This window comes from Canis lupus, chromosome 7, assembly GCF_011100685.1.
Source record: "Canis lupus familiaris isolate Mischka breed German Shepherd chromosome 7, alternate assembly UU_Cfam_GSD_1.0, whole genome shotgun sequence".
Taxonomy (NCBI): domain Eukaryota; kingdom Metazoa; phylum Chordata; class Mammalia; order Carnivora; family Canidae; genus Canis; species Canis lupus.
The window spans coordinates 55,884,730-55,904,449 of record NC_049228.1 but is presented as its reverse complement, the minus strand read 5'-3'; the positions used below and the strand labels follow the sequence as shown (position 1 = coordinate 55,904,449).

Below are 19,720 nucleotides of genomic sequence, written 5' to 3'. Positions count from 1 at the left end.
CTCTCTCCCCAGATTACACGCTTGATAAAAATTTTTTTAAAAACTATTTTTTTATTTTCTTTATTTGGTGCTAAGACTATGTGTACTGGGCTGTCAGACAACATATTAAATTATAGTATTACTTCCAATGATTACTCTTCTATCAGATGACATTCTCAGGCCTGAGCATTCCTACTGTGTTATGGAGGCATCTCATTAAAAAGGCTCTTTCCGGGCAGCCCCAATGGCCCAGTGGTTTGGCGCCGCCTTCGGCCTGAGGTATGATCCTGGAGACCCACGTCGGGGTCCCTGCATGGAGCCTGCTTCTCCCTCTGCCTGTGTCTCTGCCTCTCTCTCTGTGTCTGTCATGAATAAATAAAATAAATCTTAAAAAAATTAAGATATAAAGGTCCAAAAAGCTTTTTTTTTTAAAAAAAAAAGAAAGGCTCTTTCCTTCCCTAAAACTGAGCTTTTTGCCATGCTACATCAAGATTATATAGATAATTATTTACTGCCTAACCTCAACCCAGTATATAACTAGGTATATCCCTGAGGCTCAAAATGATGAAAAGCCAAAGCTGTTTTAATCCTACAGAGAGACACTTAACTTCAGAGTCAATATTCCAAAAACCCATCTGGAGGTCATTCCAGTGTCAGCTGGGTAGGAGGTAATCAAGTGGTACAATATGTTGGACTGATAGTTGTTGCTACAAAGAGAAGAGGAAAAGGACTTAGTTTTGTGGGGTGATTTAAGCCAGGAGATGTTTCTTAAATCAGATGCCTGTGGGATGGGCACAAGTCAGAGCAGGAGTGGACCTGGACAAGATGAACAGCCTAGGCAAAGACACTTGGGAAAGATTTATGGTGTGTTTAAAGGATTGAGAATCCTGCTTTCCATTCACATACCCTTAAATAAAATTTCATGCATATAGGAAGAAAATGGGGTAACAATGAGGGGTTGCACTTATTCATGTAATTTTCAGTCACGAACAATAGTAATGATGTATTTACCTCACTGAGTTTTGGGGAAAAGTTAAATGAGAAAAACGTATGCGGATTCAACATGAAGGTCTAAGAAAACACACAAACATTAGTATGATTATGAGTGATGTTTTTCCCCACACACGTACTGATTTATCTCCCAAATATAGTGGGGATGACACTTGGCATGTTAAAGAGCTTGAAACTGAAACCTGAATCTGGGTATATGAAGTGGTTTCAACAGACTTGGTTCTTAGAATAAGAACTATCAAATAGTGGTTTACAAAACTAATGTAAAGAGAAACAGAAAGGATCCTCACATGTGGATTCTTTATAAAGAATCTAAGAAAGTACACCAAGAACTAGGCAGTCCCCTAGAAAGGAAATGTTCCTCACACACATGGAGACATACAAAGCTTGACAGCTCCATTGGACTTCTCAAACTTGCTTCATAGACAACCATAAAGGGTAGAAAAATGCAACTGAATTAAACTAATGTGACCTTCTGAGCTCCACATCTAAAGTAGCATTCAAATTCTTCCATGTTATGAATGTGTGATGGCATTAAGAGTTGAAATTTATGAAGCATTCTGATTTTCATTACTCAGAACATTACCCTGAAATAAAAATGAAGCTAAATTCTTTGTACTGTATTGGTCTTTTTTCTTTTTAAAGAGAAATTCCACTTTATAGAACTAGGGAAAAGTTACTAAAGAAAGGAAGAAAGATAGAAAAGAGGAAGAAAAGAAAAACTAAACTAAAAATCAATTTCTCTAGGCTTGCTTCTTTTATAAAATAAATTTACTGAACGAAGTGGTCTGCCAGGTTCTCTGAAGCTCTCTTTATTTTATTTTTTTAAGATTTTATTTATTTATTCATGAGAGACAGAGAGAGAGAGAAGCAGAGACACAGGCAGAGGGAGAAGCACGCTCCCTGCAGGGACCCTGATGCGGGACTCGATCCCAGGACTCTGGGGATCAGGCCCTGAGCCAGAGGCAGACGCTCAACCACTGAGCCACCAGGCGTCCCTGGAGCTCTCTCTCTTTTTTTTTTTTTTTTTAAGATTTTATTTATTTATTCGAGAGAGAGAGAGAGAGAGAGAAAGCACATAAGTGAGGGGAGTAGTAGGCAGAGGGAAAGGAGAAGAGCTGAGTGGGAGCAAAATGCAAGGTTGGATCCCAGGATGCTGAGATCAGGACCTGAGCCAAGGCAGATGCTTAACCAATGGAGCCACCCAGTCACCCCCAATGTGTTGGAGTTTGCTGTGTGTTCTTGAGTATTAGGACCAGACTGTGCAATTATGTTTCCTTATGTATAAAAACTAGCACTAAAACTAAGAAAAATAAGAACATGGAATGTTACTAGAGAAGTGATTAATGAGAGGTTTGCTCTTGATGTAGGAAAATCACTAGGCTTTCAACATAACTGTATCATTTAAAGTGTTATTTTGATCTTGTTTGCGTTCAAGGCAAAAGATTAACAAGAACTTGAAAAGAAATGGGACTTGGTTTTTGATCTATATAAGCATCATTTTTCTCCTGGTGAAAGATCGTGGGTAAGGGCTCTTAGAAAATAGGTTTGCATAAACTCCTAAAACTGAGAGGTAGTCCTTCATATATCCCATTTAACAGCGTGTAAATGAGAGCAAATACAGACATGTCCTGGAGATATCTAGAAGCCACTGGGTCGTTAAAGCAAAAAAAAAAAAAAAAAACAAAAACAAAAAACAAAAAACAAAAAAACAAAACAAAAAAACAAAACAAAAAACAAATAATAATAATGTTAACAAGGCAAAGAACACTGGTAGCATGGAAAAGACGGGGTATCTTCCTGAGGGTGAGAAACTTATAAGATTGATCCATCTGAGCAAAACTGATCAATAAAGATCAACTTCACTGGCAAGGCTACCAGAAATCCAGGATCCTTTCACCATTATGAGAAAGAGGTAAATTACCAAGAAAGCAGGTTGACCTGCCTTGGGGGTTCTCTCTAAGACAGACTTTATAGGATCACTTGTTTTACCACCTGTTCTGCAGTACCTATGCCTATAGCTGAGGCTCTAATATCAGAAATGCCCAATCTTTAGTAAAGAATAATAACTAAATCCATGGTTAAAATTGATGATCAGAAGACTTTTGTCATGAAATGAAGATGCATTGAAAGTTTAGAATGAAATGAAAGCAAAATAAATGAAATGAGAAACAAAAGTAAAACCATCCTTAATGAAGCATAATATTCAACTACCCAAAATAATCAGTTCTGCAGAAACCCCCACTTTCCCAAAGTGCTGAGGTACTGAGAGAAAAATGTGGTTTTTGAGGCCACTGGTCTCATTGTATTTACCATGTGAGTCATGCCAAACATCATAAATCTCTTTAGGAGGCTTAGTCCAATTTGTCAAGTTATTACATTATCTGATTTCATAATAAATTTGTGACTATGGCTAAATTTCACAAATACACACAATATTGTTGCTTCAGGGTAACTAGTGGGTTTTAAAGTGGTTAAAGAAAAAAGAAGATAAAGAATGAATAGATTATGAGAAATAAATTATAAAAATGAACACATTTGGCATAAACCTAATGTCAGACTTTTCATTTATCTACTAAGCCTAAAAATAATCCATTTTAAGATAAATATTAACATAAATGCTATATTCATGGAGAGCTCAGTAAACCATATGTTTCCCTGCCTTTGGCATCAAAAAGTGTATAAACATATCATGTGAATTACTCTGTCTGAATTCAAACCACCTACTCATATCCTGACATTTATCCAGAAACTAATAACATCCTAAGCCAAAGATGTACCTAAAAATTCAAAAAGAAATGATTTCTATAAAAATGTGGGAGAATTCTCAATGAAGCCAGAAAATCAAATAGTAAAGTAGAATGAATTAAAAAAAAAAGACAACCCAACAGATATCACCCAACAGGAATAAAAGTTCTCAGCTTCATATTTCCCATCCATAGAAGAAGGAAATCATTTGATTCACATGCTTCACAATATTATAAGGGGCCAACAAAATGATATCCTATGCACCACTACACAGATGTAAATTGATAGACATTTACATAAGGAAAACATGTACACTAAGGAAAAATCTTCTACAGAAGTAACCATATTCCCAATTTAAGAAAATAATAAAAAACTCATTGATGAAAAACTACAATGTCAGTTTTTTAAGACCTCATAAAAAGAAAAAGATGAAAAGGTCTTTAGACAGAACAATAATCTTTATGTATAATTACATAAACGGAAACTCTAGGAAAATAGTAATCTTTGATTCCAAATTAGCTGAGGTAATGTGGCGCGGAAGGGCAGGCATACCCAAGACTCGTGGTTAACATAGAAATGCCCTGTAACCATACGATTATTTTATAGCTGATTCATCTTCATAATCACTTTGGCATATACTTAGCTTTACACATCATCTCATTTAAATGGCACGTTTGAAATAACAGGTGATAAGTAAAGTAATTCCTTGCTGGATCAAGACCCCACCTTTGCCCCAGCGTCTCATCAACACTCCTTTGTTCATAGGCTTCTGAAGCCTCCTAAAAATAAAACATTTTACTCTCCTTCCCACTCCTCTCTGGCATGTATTTAAAGTCCAAATAACACCACATAAAGCACCTACGCAATCTAGTTTAAACCCTCATGCCCAATACACTTTCCTTTTCCTTTTTCCCAGGAATCTGGTTTCCTTCACAGGAGATGGCAGTTTTTAATACTCAAGAGGCTTTCACGTGTAAAGATGTTCCATGTGTCTGGAATATTATCCTCAAGCTTTTTTTTACTTTTTAAAGATGTTATTTATTTATTCATGAGTCACACAGAGAGAGAAACAGAGAAAGAGAGAGAGACAGAGACAGAGAGGCACAAACACAGGCAGAGGGAGAAGCAGGCTCCATGTAGGGAGCCCAACGTGGGACTCTATCCCGGGTCTCCAGAATCACGCCCTGGGCTGAAGGCAGCACTAAACGGCTGAGCCACCTGGGCTGCCCATCCTCAAGCTTTTTTGTCAAAATCACCTTTACTTCCCAAGGTCCAAATCTGATAGTGTCTCCTCTGAGAAGCCCTCCTGGGTTCCCTAGGTAGAATTAGGAGCACTGTCCCTTTGCTTTCACAACAATCTGATCACCCCCTTATAATTTTATTTACCATGCTAATTTCACTTATCTTTAATGGAATGTGAGTTTCTTGAGGAATAATATTATGTCTTATCTATCCATAAATTGAGAATAACAATACCCATGCTCAGCAGCAATATGGCCAGAAACAAAGAAATTCCTATCTACAAAGAACCAAGTAAATCCAGACTTAGTAAATTCTCAGTAGAGGTTCCCCTCTCCTTACTTGTTTCATGGCCTCTGTAAAACATCTTCTATATGATGAATATTTGCTAAGATAAGCAAACCACTTTAGGGCTTATTTACAAGCAATTTTCTTCTATTAATCATGTTCTTTGTTGATAGAGATAAACGGAATATTTAAGGAACTACCCAGAGAAGTGAAAAACTTATGGTAAAAGTTTTAAACTTCTAAAATCCATTAAAAAGATATCTTGTAAAAACTCAAGTTGGAATTAATTCATATTTGAGGCCCAGCTGCATTAACTAATGCTGAAAGAATACAAATTCATAAAGCTAATTATTTTGCTTACAAAATATCAACAGAATTCAGGTCAAGTATTCTTTCCCACAGAGCAAATAAAAATTCCAGGAAAATTATTTTAACCCTGTTTTTCAAATATTATATAATGTGTACATAAGCTCAAACTTTTAAATTGGAATGGTAAAAATGCATTATAATTATCCGTAAGGGATATTTCATGTAATTTTAAAACATTTTATTTTGGTATATATCTTTACTTTTCCTTTGTTTTTATGTTTATAAAGCTTCAATATTTTTACAAAAATGTAAGGTAACGTACAACTTATCTATATTTTTATTATTTAAAAATGTGATTATACCTAGTCCCAGAGTCTGTTCTGGTTTAATGAAAGTATGATGGTAGGTTTGCAATAGTGAGAATGTTTGTGATCTAGTTTCTCTGGATTGGCTTACTAGTTGGTCTATTCCTTGGTGCTTATGAATTTAAGGTCATGTTTTGGTATCCACTATGTTAGCTATTTCCCTATATTCCTTTAGAATATGATGACTTCCTACACATTGCCAGGCATTTAAGAGATGATGTAAGCAAAACAAAACAAAACACAAAACACAAAACAAAACAAAAACAAACAAAAAGAGATGATGTAAGCAGATAGTTCAGTGTACACCCATTCCAGAAAGAGAAGAGTTGCCAAGTCATGCCCTCCAATGGTGAGCATGCAAACAGCATATTTATGGATGATTAAAACTGATGAAACATGCATTTCTGAAGACCATGGAGCCTTATCTTTTTGTGGCATTCTATTTGTAGCAAAGTGTTGGATGTTGTGGCATCCCTGTTATAAATATCTAACATAATGGTGACTTCAAAATTAGAAAGAATAGAAATGTAATTTTGGGAGAGACCTTAAAATAGTTGAATCGATGAATACAAAGTGGAACTGTACTACAAGAATAAAACTGGAATTAGAAATCACACGTGGCTTAGGTTTTTGACTGAGGTCATAATTGAAAGGGCCATTGATACTTAATTGCCTCATCCTTGCAAAGACATAAAAGTAAATCAAAGGACCCAGTGAAGTTATTTTTATCTGAACCATGCAATTTTTATTTCTAGGTCCTAGTGAATATAAAAACAAAAAGTAAAAGGAAGGAGAAAAGGATGGAGGGAAAATTCATTTACTATGATAATTGCAAAGCCCATGGGAAACTTGTGGATTTTGAAGCTCAAGGTCATCTTTTCAAGTGGGAGTAACAGAGTTATGAGTTCACTATCAAGGAATGGATCTCATAATTTATGATTCCCATTCCTATTCACAAATCCTAGACTACTCCATCCATAGCAGTGCTTCTTTTTTTTTTTTAATTTTATTTACTTATTCTTGAGAGAGAGAGAGAGAGAGAGAGGCAGAGACACAGACAGAGGGAGAAGCAGGCTTCATGCAGGGAGCCCGATGTGGGACTCAAGCCCAGGACTCCAGGACCACGCCCTGGGCCTAAGGCAGGTGCTAAACCTCTGAGCCACCCAGGGATTCTCCCCATAGCAGTGCTGCTTCTGCTTCTTCTTCTTCTTCTTCTTCTTCTTCTTCTTTTATGTTGCCTTTTATATTTATTTATTTATTTATTTATTTATTTATTTATTTATTTATTTATTATAAATTTATTTTTTATTGGTGTTCAATTTGCCAACATACAGAATAACACCCAGTGCTCATCCTGTCAAGTGCCCCCCTCAGTGCCCGCCACCCAGTCACCCTCACCCCCCGCCCTCCTCCTCTTCCACCACCCCTAATTCATTTCCCAGAGTTAGGAGTCTTCCATGTTCTGTCTCCCTTTCTGATATTTCCTACCCGTAGCAGCACTTCTTTTTTTTTTTTTCGTAGCAGCACTTCTTAAACAGAGTGTTACCAACCACTCACAGGTGACATTGGGAAAATACATAGCAGGTGACACAGGCATGAAGTGGGAGAGGGACCAGTTTACTAGAAGCTCTGACATGCTCTAGGCAGTCTCAAATGACTAAGAATTGTCTCTGTTCCCATGTGAATTTTAAAAAGTTCTGCTGGATATATATATATATATATATATATACACACACACACAGATATATATTTGTACATACAAATATGTACAAATACATGTACATACAAATATGTACAAATACATATATACAAATATATTTGTATACATATACAAATAATATTTTTATATGTATTCATATCATACATAGTTCATAACACATCCATAATACCTTTCATGTTCATAGCTCAAAAGCAAAAGCCTACATACAATTATCTGACCCTAAAAGTTGACTTTAGGTATAAACACAAAGTGCTTATGCATGCTTTTAAATATATATTGAATTATTTCGGGCATATCGTTACTATGCAAATCAAGGCAATATTGTACTATGCAGCATTTGGAACTTAACCAATAGTTTTTCACCATTTAGAAAGTTCGTGTCACTGAATGCTGTGAGCTGCCACCACACACATATAGCAGATGACAGTTGGAGCTGCTGCTGCTTTGGCGACTTTATGTGGAATCAGTGATGTTAAAAAGTACGAAGATCGGATCAAAGCAGAGCTCCATCCTGAACAACTCTGTACCCTTGGGAGAAGTTACTTCCCTGAAGCCTCAGTTTCCCCACTTCATAAAAAGTCATGACAGTGACATAAAATAGGCTTGTAAAACACCTCACACACTACTGCATCCATACATACTTCTGATACTATTATTAATATTCTTACCAAGGAGGAAAATAATGCCCCATATAGTGAGATGACCTGAGAAGTTTATTCTATCTAAGTAGTTTTAAATTGTGCATGTTACAAAGGAAATACAATGTAATCCAAGAACTACCCTCTATGGCTCTTTGTTGTTCTTATATAGTATATTTTCTTCTTTGGATGAAAGGGTCATGCTGAAACATATGTTGAAAGAGTCAAATATGTCAGGTTTTCCCTAAAATACTGAATAAAAGAAAGAAAAAATCTGAGAGTAGAAGTTGAAGATGATTGAGAATGAGAGCCCAGGGGTGTGGGCTGCAAGGGCACAGAAAGGTTTCAAGCCACATCTCCATCTCTGTTAGCAGCACATTGTTTCAATGTAAGCAGAAAATCCTATTGAAGAATGTTGCTTTCAGTTTGTGCATCTGTTAAAGTTTATAAGTGGTATCAAAAGAACATACAATTGTAGAGGATGAAATATGATAGAAAAGCTGCCTGTCTTGAAAACGAAGTCTTGACCACAGTGTTTTGGCTAGTTTTAAAAAATGTCCTTGACAAACTACAAAGTCTATAAGAAAACTGACACCATGCTTACACACCTATGTTTTCAACCTTTGTACCTATGATTACATTTCTTTTAATAATATGCCCTCTCATTAGTACCTTAACAGGACACCCAATGGATCATGAAGAGACCCAGGTTGCAGGGCGACCACCACTGCTAAAGGAAACAGAAAACTAAAAAAACAGAAAACTAAAAAAATAGTTTTGGGTCCTGGCTGGTGGTTTCATGCTAGTTTACTACCAGTGATTCTTCTTTAAAAAAATATTAATTAATTAATTAATTAATTAATTAATTTTGAGATTTTTCTTTTCTAATTCTGCAACACACCGGTTTTATTATTTTTTCCCTTGATTTGTCTCCTTTTATTATATTACAAGGAACTAACATGCCATTTCTCCTTTCCCTTTCTTGGGGTTTTCTTTTTTTCTCAATAGAATCAAAGAGTTCAGGCAGCCCGGGTGGCTCAGCAGTTTAACACCGCCTTCAGCCCAGGTTGTGATCTTAGAGACCCAGGTTTGAGTCCCACATCAGGCTCCCTGCATGGAGCCTGCTTCTCCCTCTGCCTGTGTCTCTCTCTACTCTCTGTCTCTCATGAATAAATAAATAAAATCTAAAAAAATAAAAAAGGATCCAAGAGTTCACATTACAACCTACCATTGATCTGTCATCTCTCCCAGTCACCGCAAAAACCGTCACTTTGCAGAGTTGTACTGTGTTGTCCTTCACAAAGGCTGTATCTGTTGTGCTATGCTGTGGAAGCCCTTGACTCTTGGCTCTATGTGATTCCCACCTAGGCACTATAAACTAATTTAACTTAAAGAACTAAGGATAGAGAAGAGAAACCAAAGAAACTCACATTATTCAGAAACACATTATTCAGAAATTCCTGAAGTTTATAAGTCAGTAAGCCAGGAATAAAACATATGTTATCCCATAAAAACAGCAAAAAAACAAAACAAAACAAAACAAACAAACAAAAAAACAAAAACAAAAAAACAAAAAACACGCCCATGGGTAACAAGTCACCACCAAGTCACTGGTTCTCATCTCTCACTTTCTGCTTTTGTCTCTCTATTTAGATGGATTGTAACCAAGAGCATTAAAAAAAAAATCTCTTTAAGGAAAAAGTAATAAAGATAGAGAAAAAGATTATCTTTTAATTCAAGCTATAGCTAGAAAAGTGCAGTCTGACTTTGCCCATTTTATTTTTTTTTAATCGTTAGAGTGAGGAAGACTTTCCTAGTTACCATAAAAATTCCAGATTTTCCATTACAAGAAAAGAAATGCTGACTATATTCTATAATGCACTGAGGGTTGACCTCAGTTCTGTGAAATCTGATTCTTGATAAAACAGTAGGCTCCTGTCCTTGCCACTGGCTTGCTCCAGGGCTCAGGCTGCATAATAACAAGTCTCCTCTGGACTGTGGTACAAGGTGGGCATATGAAATAAAGTATTTAACACATCCATAATACCTTTCATGTTCATAGCTCAAACAGCTTTACAAAATCCAATTAATTCATCAAGCTTCATAAACTCTGAAGGACATACATAATTATCACTCTACATGTGGCCAACCACTGGCAACAAACACTCAGCTATAGGACTTAAAAGTCCACATTTAGCTGTCCAGTTCTTGAACTTTCATGCACCTACAGAATAGCAGGGGCATGATAAAGAATCTGAATCACCAGCAAATACTACAAATGGTGAGTTGGGCTAAGAATGTGTGCAGAAAGGAATGATCTCAATGCCAACAACCCAAAGAATCCTTGCTGTCTCTACTTGGGTAAAGAGGGTTTAGATCTAACTAGGAGAGTGCTGTCCCATCTGCATGCTTTGGTTGGAAGTGCAAAATCACTTGGTAGAAGCCTTTGTGTGACATGCCAAATGAAATCTATAGAATTTATGTTAAGAAGAAATAATCTAGATATTTTTAAATATCTATGTGTAATATATTATTTATTTTAAAATGCTAAATAAACACTAAACCTATGTTCATAGCGCATAACTCATTTTTCAGATGAAGTGAGAATAGCTGATACGGAGACAAAAATGCCCTGCTGGAAATAACTTGCTTACTGGAGAAGCCTGGTTTGCTAGTTATGAGAGAGTGCAAGTATCTTTGTGAATAAAACAGATTGTTTTCCAACAGAAAAGTGCACTGTCAAAAACATTATGAGCAGAGGCACAAATGATATGAGTCCTAAGAGTGTTCCAGGACATGGGTTTTCCCTCAGTGAATGTATCAGTGAAAGGCATAGGATTATACAGAGATCTCAAGTGTCAGCCTCTCATAATAGAAACTTGCAGTCTGATTTGCTCATGTAGCTGGATGACCCTATACAAATAATCTCTATTCTCTGAACCTCAGGTTCCTTACAGGGACATGAGAATAAAAATATCTGCTTCTCACCAGGTAGTTGCAATTACTGAAGGAAAAAAAAAAAGTCTACTAAGTGCCTATTAGGTTTCCAGTAAATCATAGCATGTATTTTTTAAAGCATTTGTTCCATATTCCCCCATAAATCCCAAGCTCACTGAACACGTTTAAAGTCTAGAAAGAACATTTCTATGTGGAAGGAGATATTGGACATCCCCTATTCTCAGAATCTTGCAATAAATGACTGATATGTATGAGGACAGGAAAAGGAAACAGGTAATTGGTCACCACCTATTCCCAGCACCTACTCCCTGGGCAGAAGTAAGAAGTCATTCTCCTCGTTATTGCTAGCCATTTTTCTTCAATGGGTAGAAGGAAGCTCTAGGAAGCAAATTTGATCTCAGTTTAAGGACTGTCAAAATGTTATAGCTCTCTGAAAGCAGGAAGCATGTGTTAGTAAACAGTAGAGTGTTAGTACTACTAGAGATGAGATTTTCCTACCACTTTAGATATTCAAGCAAATGGTGACTAGAGTAGTATTCTGGCAATACATAAACTTATTAAATGAACTATGCTTTCATATGCCTTGCCTTATTAAATTCTCAAAACAAATCTATGAATTTAATATTTGTATCCTCTATCTTATAGATATCTATCCATCAATAGATGGATGACCAGCTTTTGGGGATACTGTAGAGTGATATCATACATAGTTCATAACATGAATGAGACATTTAATTTTCATAACAACTGTATATATGACTGATACCATTCTAGAGTGTAGACTAGGGTGGGATATATGGCAAGATAACAACCAATAGAGTACATTCAATCTCAGAATTCTCACTCCAGTTTCTAGAATTATGATCTTTTCTCAAATAGACTTAGTCTGACTTCAAAACTCCTCTATCTGAGATACTCCTATTAGTGCCTCTTTCTAGTTTTACTGATGCCAAGGCAATGACAGAACATGAGTTAAAATCTTCTTTTCTAGGCTGAATTTATTGATGCTTAGTATACGCCAGGCTAAGTACTTAAATATAATAAATCTCATTCTCATGACAACACTATAGGACTAGAACTGTTGTTGTTATTGTTATTGTGCCCATGAATAAACTGAGGCACAGAGAATGGAGCAGCTTTCTGAAGGGCACACAACTAGAAAGGGCAGGGCTGAGAATCAAAACCAGACGTATTTAACTCCAGAATATACCATTTCAATCGCTGCTACATGGTATTTTATAAAGTGCTCTGACTTGTTTCAAGCAAGATAAATTCTAGACTTATAATAATAAATAGAGTCTCACTGAGGACATGTATACATGAATAAATACTTTTGGCCCAGAATGATTAACAAACTCAAAATAAATATTATGTATGTATGTCATCTGAGGCAAATACTACATTCAAAAAAATTAAAGGCTTCATCTTTTGCATTGTTTAGAATTATTAGCACATATCACACTGACAATAAACACAGAAAATTTTTAAATAATGCCACTATGAAACATTTTTACATATTTTGGTCCTGGAATGGAAACAATTTTTTTCTATTTTTCTTCAAAGCTCATTGGCTCCCAGGAAAAACAAAAGTAGACTAACAATTTGATCTTCTCATTCCCAACTTAATGAAAGATATGAAGCACCAGATCATTTGTTGTAAAAATAACTTAAAAGTCAGAATACAATATACTTGTATGTGTAGCATTGAATGTCATGTATTATAATTTAGCACTTTATTATGGATAGTTAAGAGGGCTAGAGAGAAAAAAAAAGACAGAGAAAGGCATTCCAGATCAGAGAAGGGGCAACACACAATGCAGATAAGCCAAGGGAAAACTGAATGAAACAAATAAACAAAAAATGCACACGTCCACACCACCTGGGGTACATTCCTTAGAAAAGAGACAGAGAAAAATGATACTTAATGGATATACAGCAAATGGTTCATTAATGAGGAAGCAAGCCCAGGACATACATTTTCATTATTTTATATCCCCATTTTTATGGCTTTCTAGTCTTTCAGAGTCCTTGCTTTCACCACGCCCAGAACAATACTGACACTTAGCAGCAAACCAGAGGCGATTTAAGAAAGGTTCATGTTCATTCAAAATGAACACAATCCTGTCACTATCATAAACAATCAGGTACAATTACAAGACTATTGTCAATGATCAGTTAGAACCACTTACTTAAATAAGCAATCAGCCTGCGAATTGGGTACTATGCAGAATTCCGACTCATTAACTTTACAGTTGGCCATTTTTCACCACAGAAAATTTGATGGATGTCCACTGATCTCATGAACATGCATTTTCAAGTTCAAATTCGTATCATAAAGACACAAAAAAACATATCTTGGTGCGCTTCAAAATTTCATTCAAAAGTTTCATGCTCTTCTACGTAAATCAGGCTAAATGAACTGTATTTGTTTTCTATCATGGGTGCACACCAGCCCCCAAGGCTCCTCAGTACCTGCTGTCTATCCAGACGCATCCTCTTGGCTGCATTTCTGCTCTCACTCTCACAGGCTGAAGCCAAGATACTCTCTGCAACTGCTGAAGTAAGGTGGGAAGGAATAGGTCGAGACTAAAAAAAAAAAGAGAGAGAGAGAGAGAGAAACATGAAAAATTATTAACAGACCAATGCTATTCTCAGAGGAGCTCACAGGATGTGCAGGAAAATCCATGTATTTCAACTGAACTTATTTCAATAAAAACAGGAGATGGAAATTGCAAAGATGAAAAATGAAAGCTAGTTAGAGGTTAAAGCTACAGCTGTTACACAGATCCATCACTCATTCCCATAGCTCCATTGTCACAAATAGTTAGTCTGGGCCATTAAGCTGGAGTTTGAATAGGCGGTGACAAAATGCTGACTGGGTTTTGCAAATAATAGAAGTTGCTTTAATTCTTTCGTAACACATGACGATGCACAACAAAACAAAATCAAGTGACAAGGCTGAAACATAGCTGGAAAAACTGACAGACACTCAGACCATGTCAAACATTTTTAATATGAAATATGAATATTTACAATTGAAGTTGTGACATTATTGGTATGATTAAAATCTTCTAAAATTATTTTAGCTTAAAAAAAAAGAACCAACTAGCTTGGGAATGACAAAAAAAATATTTTAGCTTACATACAAACTGAAAACTCAGTCCTGAAATAATTTTGATATAATACAAGTTTGATGTTTTGATATGAGCTTTATGTGTACCTACATGTTTTATTAATAAAATAGGAGCTAATATTATTAATTTAATAGATACATGTTAGAAATCTATCTTCTATGTAGCCCATATAGAAGTTAATTACCCCCCCACTAAGCTTGTAATTAATTTCAAATTGTTTGCAACTCTCCATATCATTTGTGATAATCAGAAAAGTTTTCCATTTTCTTTTCCCATAATTACATCCAAAATCATCAAACTGAAAGATGAAGTGCTTAATGATATTGAACAGTTTTTTAATGAAGATAAGCAAATGATAGATAAGAAATAACATGATAATTAAACCAGATAATACAGCAAAATATGAAATTACAAAATAAAAATGTCCTTTGGGAAGCTAGCCTATGTAGTGATATGGCACTTTTGAGTTTTCAAAGCCTCGATCTCAAATATGTATGGATGCCATTTACTAGAAGCTTCTGACCTAATAAAGGCCTTCTCATTTTTCTAAGTGAATAGGAGCATGCCTTTATGATACTTGATTCATTTTGCTAACTCTAGCATATAAAATGTGTTTCAACAAATTGAACCAGAGGGCTTATATCTCAATATTGAAGAACAGCTAAATTCAGACCATCAGTACTTGCACAGATACTCCTCAGTAGAATTTATACAGTGTAAAAAGAGACCTGGCTCTGACCTTGCTTGAACTAGGAAGCAATTTCTATAGCTGTCTCAGACAACTTCTTCATGTTTCCTACCTCTTTAGACATAAGGTAGTAAAGGTAATGGGTACAGTCTCCACTGCTAACCCTGTGGGGTACCTGAAATGATGCCTAGACAACCTTGACAATAAAGCATTAGGATACTAGAAATGTTACTTTTGCAGAGGAAAGAAAAGAGAGAGGCCGCTGAGGCGGCAAGTAAGTGTAGCAGCAGGATTTTGAGAAGGAAATTAGAAAGCTAGGAGTGTGTGTTGGGAACAGAGAGGAGGATCAAATCAGATAAATAATAAATTGAAAAAAATAAATTGTCATAAAGATGTAAATATAATTTTAAAATCCATATGGCTTCTTCATTTCATTCTGTACTTCCCTGAGTATGGATAAGATAATCTAGTTCAGAACCAAAATTATATTAAGCCACAAAATCAGTGTCTCATGAAAGAGCAAAGCTTTGGTCACAGCTCGGCTCAAAATTATAATATAAACCACACGGAAATTAGGTACACAGTGTTGTTTTTCTCAATTGAATTATGTTTGGAGGCAAAGACATTATAGAAAAAAATGGGAAGAAGAACATTCTAATATGAAAAAAGAAAAATTATTTGATTGTAGCTAACATTATTCAAATAGAAGTGACAGTTCACATCATTATAAACTACATTATTAGACCTTTCATCTGGTTCTAGGGGCTGAATTAAAACAATCTAAATAAGACATCAGTAGTCTCTCTTTTCTTGATCTAATTATTGATAGTCACATGAAATTCAGAGAGATGTATTCCTGCTCTTCATTATCTTTATTTTCTCTGTCAGGTATCTTCATTCAGAATTAGGAATACATAAAGCTATGGAACATTATTAAGCTGATTCAATTGAAGTAATAACCATATACCTTCCTAAACACATAAAAGTTTCTTGAATAGAAGAACAAAAGGTGAAATATTTCTGTAATCAAAATTAGCATTTTATTTCATTTAAAACATTAAAAAAACCAAGATGGGAAATAACTTTTACTAAAACAGTAAAAGTTGTTAGGCGTGATAATTTATATAATTTCCTTTTCAAAGAAAATGATGGGGATAGTTCAGTCTTTTCCAGCTATAGGAAATTGGTCTTCTTAGAAACTAGAATAATGTCCTGGCTGAGTGGGGCTAGATCATTTTTAAGGTCACTGGCTAGCCTAATATTTCAAGATTTTGAAAAGAAAATCAACCTCAAGATAAAGCAGTCATGTATCCTTTCCTATTAAGTGGCAAAAAAAATTAATAATAATAATAAGTGGAAGCAAAGGTATGTGATAGATATTGCCAGTAGTTAAATAGTATAATTTTGAAGATAGAGTTGTTTTGAATTTATGGTAACGCTATAACTTGGGAACTGTATATAGCCTTAGAAATCATTCAATACAAATTTCTTCTGAAAAGTTTGAAGAAACTGAAACTCAGAGAGGTTAAATGATTTGCCAAAGGACAGATTGACTAGATGTAGAACCCAGGGTTCATGTCTCCCAATTCTCAATCCTTTCACTCTCGAAATTCTGTTCTATACTTAGTACTTTTACATAACTTGTCATTAATATAAAATATTATAGAAAAAAATCCTTATACACACACCCTATTGCACTCAACTGAACAATAAGCAGACCAAAGTTAACCCTTTCCATGTATGTATTACAATCAATACATGTTCATTGAAAAGAAAGCAGAATGAATAAAATTTATATTATGGATTAGGAAATATACATGTGTTTTCCAAAGTATTTACTATATCTTAAGTACATAATAAAAAATGTACCTCTAACTAGAAAACCAGTACCACCCTAATTTAATTTGATGATAAATGTTAGTATCTAACTCATACTGACTAGCTGGGATGGGCAAGCATTAATACAAGAAGCTTAGATTCATTATCTAATTTAGTTTTCCAAACAACCCTTGAGAAAAGTATTTATAATATTCATATTTAGAGGAAAAATAAATTGAAATTCTAAAAAATTATATAACTTGACCAAGATCACACAGCTATGATGTGGAAACACCTTAATATCTAAGTCCGATGATAAAGTGGGAATAATAATTCCTAGTAAAAAAATATTCTCATTTCACAATGAAGGTCTCAGTAAGTTTAAACAAAGCTAGAAATCTTAAATACTACACACTCCTACAGAGGAATCCATTTACAGCTAACTCTATTTTTCACTTAAGTAAGGAATATATTAGGATCTCACTAAAGTTCTCTTAAAGGGATTGAGATTCTCCAAATATATTTTCCTATTAATTATTTAAAGCCTTTCTTCATTAATAGCACAAAAATAAATGTAACATATCTCAGTTCTGTCACGTTCTAAATGGAGGCAATATAAAATCACAAGAATGTCATGTTGGAGAAACCAGGAGTGCCAAGAAATTACTGTCTATGAAACATAAGAAAAGCTTAGTCTTGTGCCCAAAATGAGAATGAGGAGCCAGGCAGAGTTCGTGCTTTCCTGTGAGGCAATCTGTTAAAATCCCTTTGGTTCTAATATTGAGGAGCCAATAATGAATGCCAATGCTCCTCACTATACACAGAGCTCCGTTACGCTGTGCCCTGCTCTAAGATATGAAAGATGAAAGTCTTTTGTTTATTGTTCCTCCATAATTTGGCTTTTATCTATTTCACAGCTCAGAAGTACTTTAACCAAGCTAATGAGAAGGAAATTAATCAATTTTGCTCCTCATCAATGTTATCATAGAGGAATTTAAAGCTATTGTTTAGTGTGAGTTTTGAGGATCATCTTTGCCAGAACTCTCTTTTCCTTCACCATATTTGGTAGTACAGAGCTGATTCTAATTCTAATATTGCCACGCTACGGGCTTACTGGCAGTTAATTAGCAGAGTGTGTTAAGAGCTATCATCATGAATTCCACCAGGAACAAGTATGAAAAGTCCCTCTTACATCAGTAAAAGTGGCCATAGAACACAAAAGCCTCCATGTAATAACTTAAGGATATTTTGACAAAAAAAATCCCAAGTGCGTAGAACTCAATAACACCTACTTGATGAAAAACAAAACCTTCCAGTTGAATATAGCTCAGTAAATATACTACTTGGTATATATCTTGTAAGATTTTAAAATAATGATGCAAAGATGTATATAATCATACATTCCACATGATCTATACCTACAGTGAGATTTGTTACCTATTTCTTATCCTATTTCTTACCTTATTTCTTATCCTATTTGTTATTCTATATCTGTTACTTATTTCTGATACTGGAGGTGAGATAATGCTAATCACCTTTACTAATTATCTCTTTGTAATTAACTGTCATCCTCAACTGGGAAGAGTTGATTTTCCCTAGCACTGCTCTTATTATAATAATTATCTATGACCAAATTGGTGGTGGTTGTTTCATTAAACAGATGGCTCAACTGTCACAAGGAACTTTTGGAGATGAAAAAGTCACATTTTAATTGTGGTTTTAAGATGTGATTCCTATTGGCACAGCATAAACATAATTTTCCTTATATACACATGTATATTTACCACCACACCAACAAACTATTCCATTTTTGGGGTCTGAAACTAAAAACTAAACAATGTTACCATCGTCTGAACTTCTCCCATACTTTTACTAGCTCTGAGTTTTTTACAATTTTTAAAAAGTAAAAATAAATCATTACTGTAAGACTCTATTCATGAGTTGAGGCACCTGAGTGGCTCAGTGGTTGAGCATCTGTCTTTAGCTCAGTTCGTGATCCCGGGGTCCTGGGATCGAGTCTCACATCAGGCTCCAGGTAGGGAGCCTGCTTCTCCCTCTGCTTGTGTCTTTGCCTCTCTCTGTGTGTCTCATGAATAAATAAATAAAATCTTTAAAAAAAGACTCTATTCATGGGTTAACAGTACTTATTAGTGACAAGGCTTACTAGAATCCAGGGTGAAAGCATTACTAAATCAAGTATTAAATGAGGCAATGAGGCAAGATTGGGAACAACCACACATCTACCCAAGATTCTACATAGAATGTGCTCTTTCAAAATAAGTAAAGCAAAGGATTCAGTAGTCAGTTTAGACAAAACCCTATACTAAGATTATTTTTCCTAATTGTGTTACTTCACAAAACATATAATATAAAAATTCTGCAGCTTAGATCATATGCATATTCTAGATATATCTACTCCTAAAGGGATAATTGTTATAGGTATGTAGAAAGCTGTGGCTCCTCTGTGATCTCTTCTATAAACCAAGTAGCTTCCTTTGTATACATCAGTAGAATAAAGTCATAGTTTAGCAATGAAGTGACTGACCTGAATATTATTATGAAATAAGCTACTTGCAATCAGCCTGACCACTTTTGCGATTTAATCGCTCTGAGCCTCACTCACCATGCCAGGTACGATTATTTCTATTTTTACAAATGGCAAAACTAATTTTCATTCAGTAAGTTATGAAAGGGAAAAATAATCTTTATATCATGAATAGTTACAATTCCATGATGAGGTAGTGATAAAATCACTGATAAAGTTTTTATTAAAGTCACTAATATTTTCACTTAGGTAGCCGACAAATGTATTTCATGAGCACATT

The 19,720-nt window shown here is 35.1% G+C and overlaps 1 protein-coding gene across 16 annotated transcripts in view; it reads right to left on the bottom strand.

Annotated features, from left to right (window-relative positions):
- The window catches only part of NOL4 (nucleolar protein 4), a 521,655-nt gene that overhangs the window by 76,362 nt on the left and 425,573 nt on the right, over positions 1-19,720 (bottom strand). For 15 of the 16 annotated variants that reach the window (XM_038543558.1, XM_038543556.1, XM_038543568.1 and 12 more), the window contains one exon: positions 13,728-13,841. The exons of the other annotated variant lie outside the window; for it this stretch is intronic. In XM_038543558.1, coding sequence (XP_038399486.1) covers positions 13,728-13,841 — 114 coding nt within the window. The remainder of the gene's footprint in view (positions 1-13,727; positions 13,842-19,720) is intronic. 16 annotated transcript variants of the gene reach the window in all.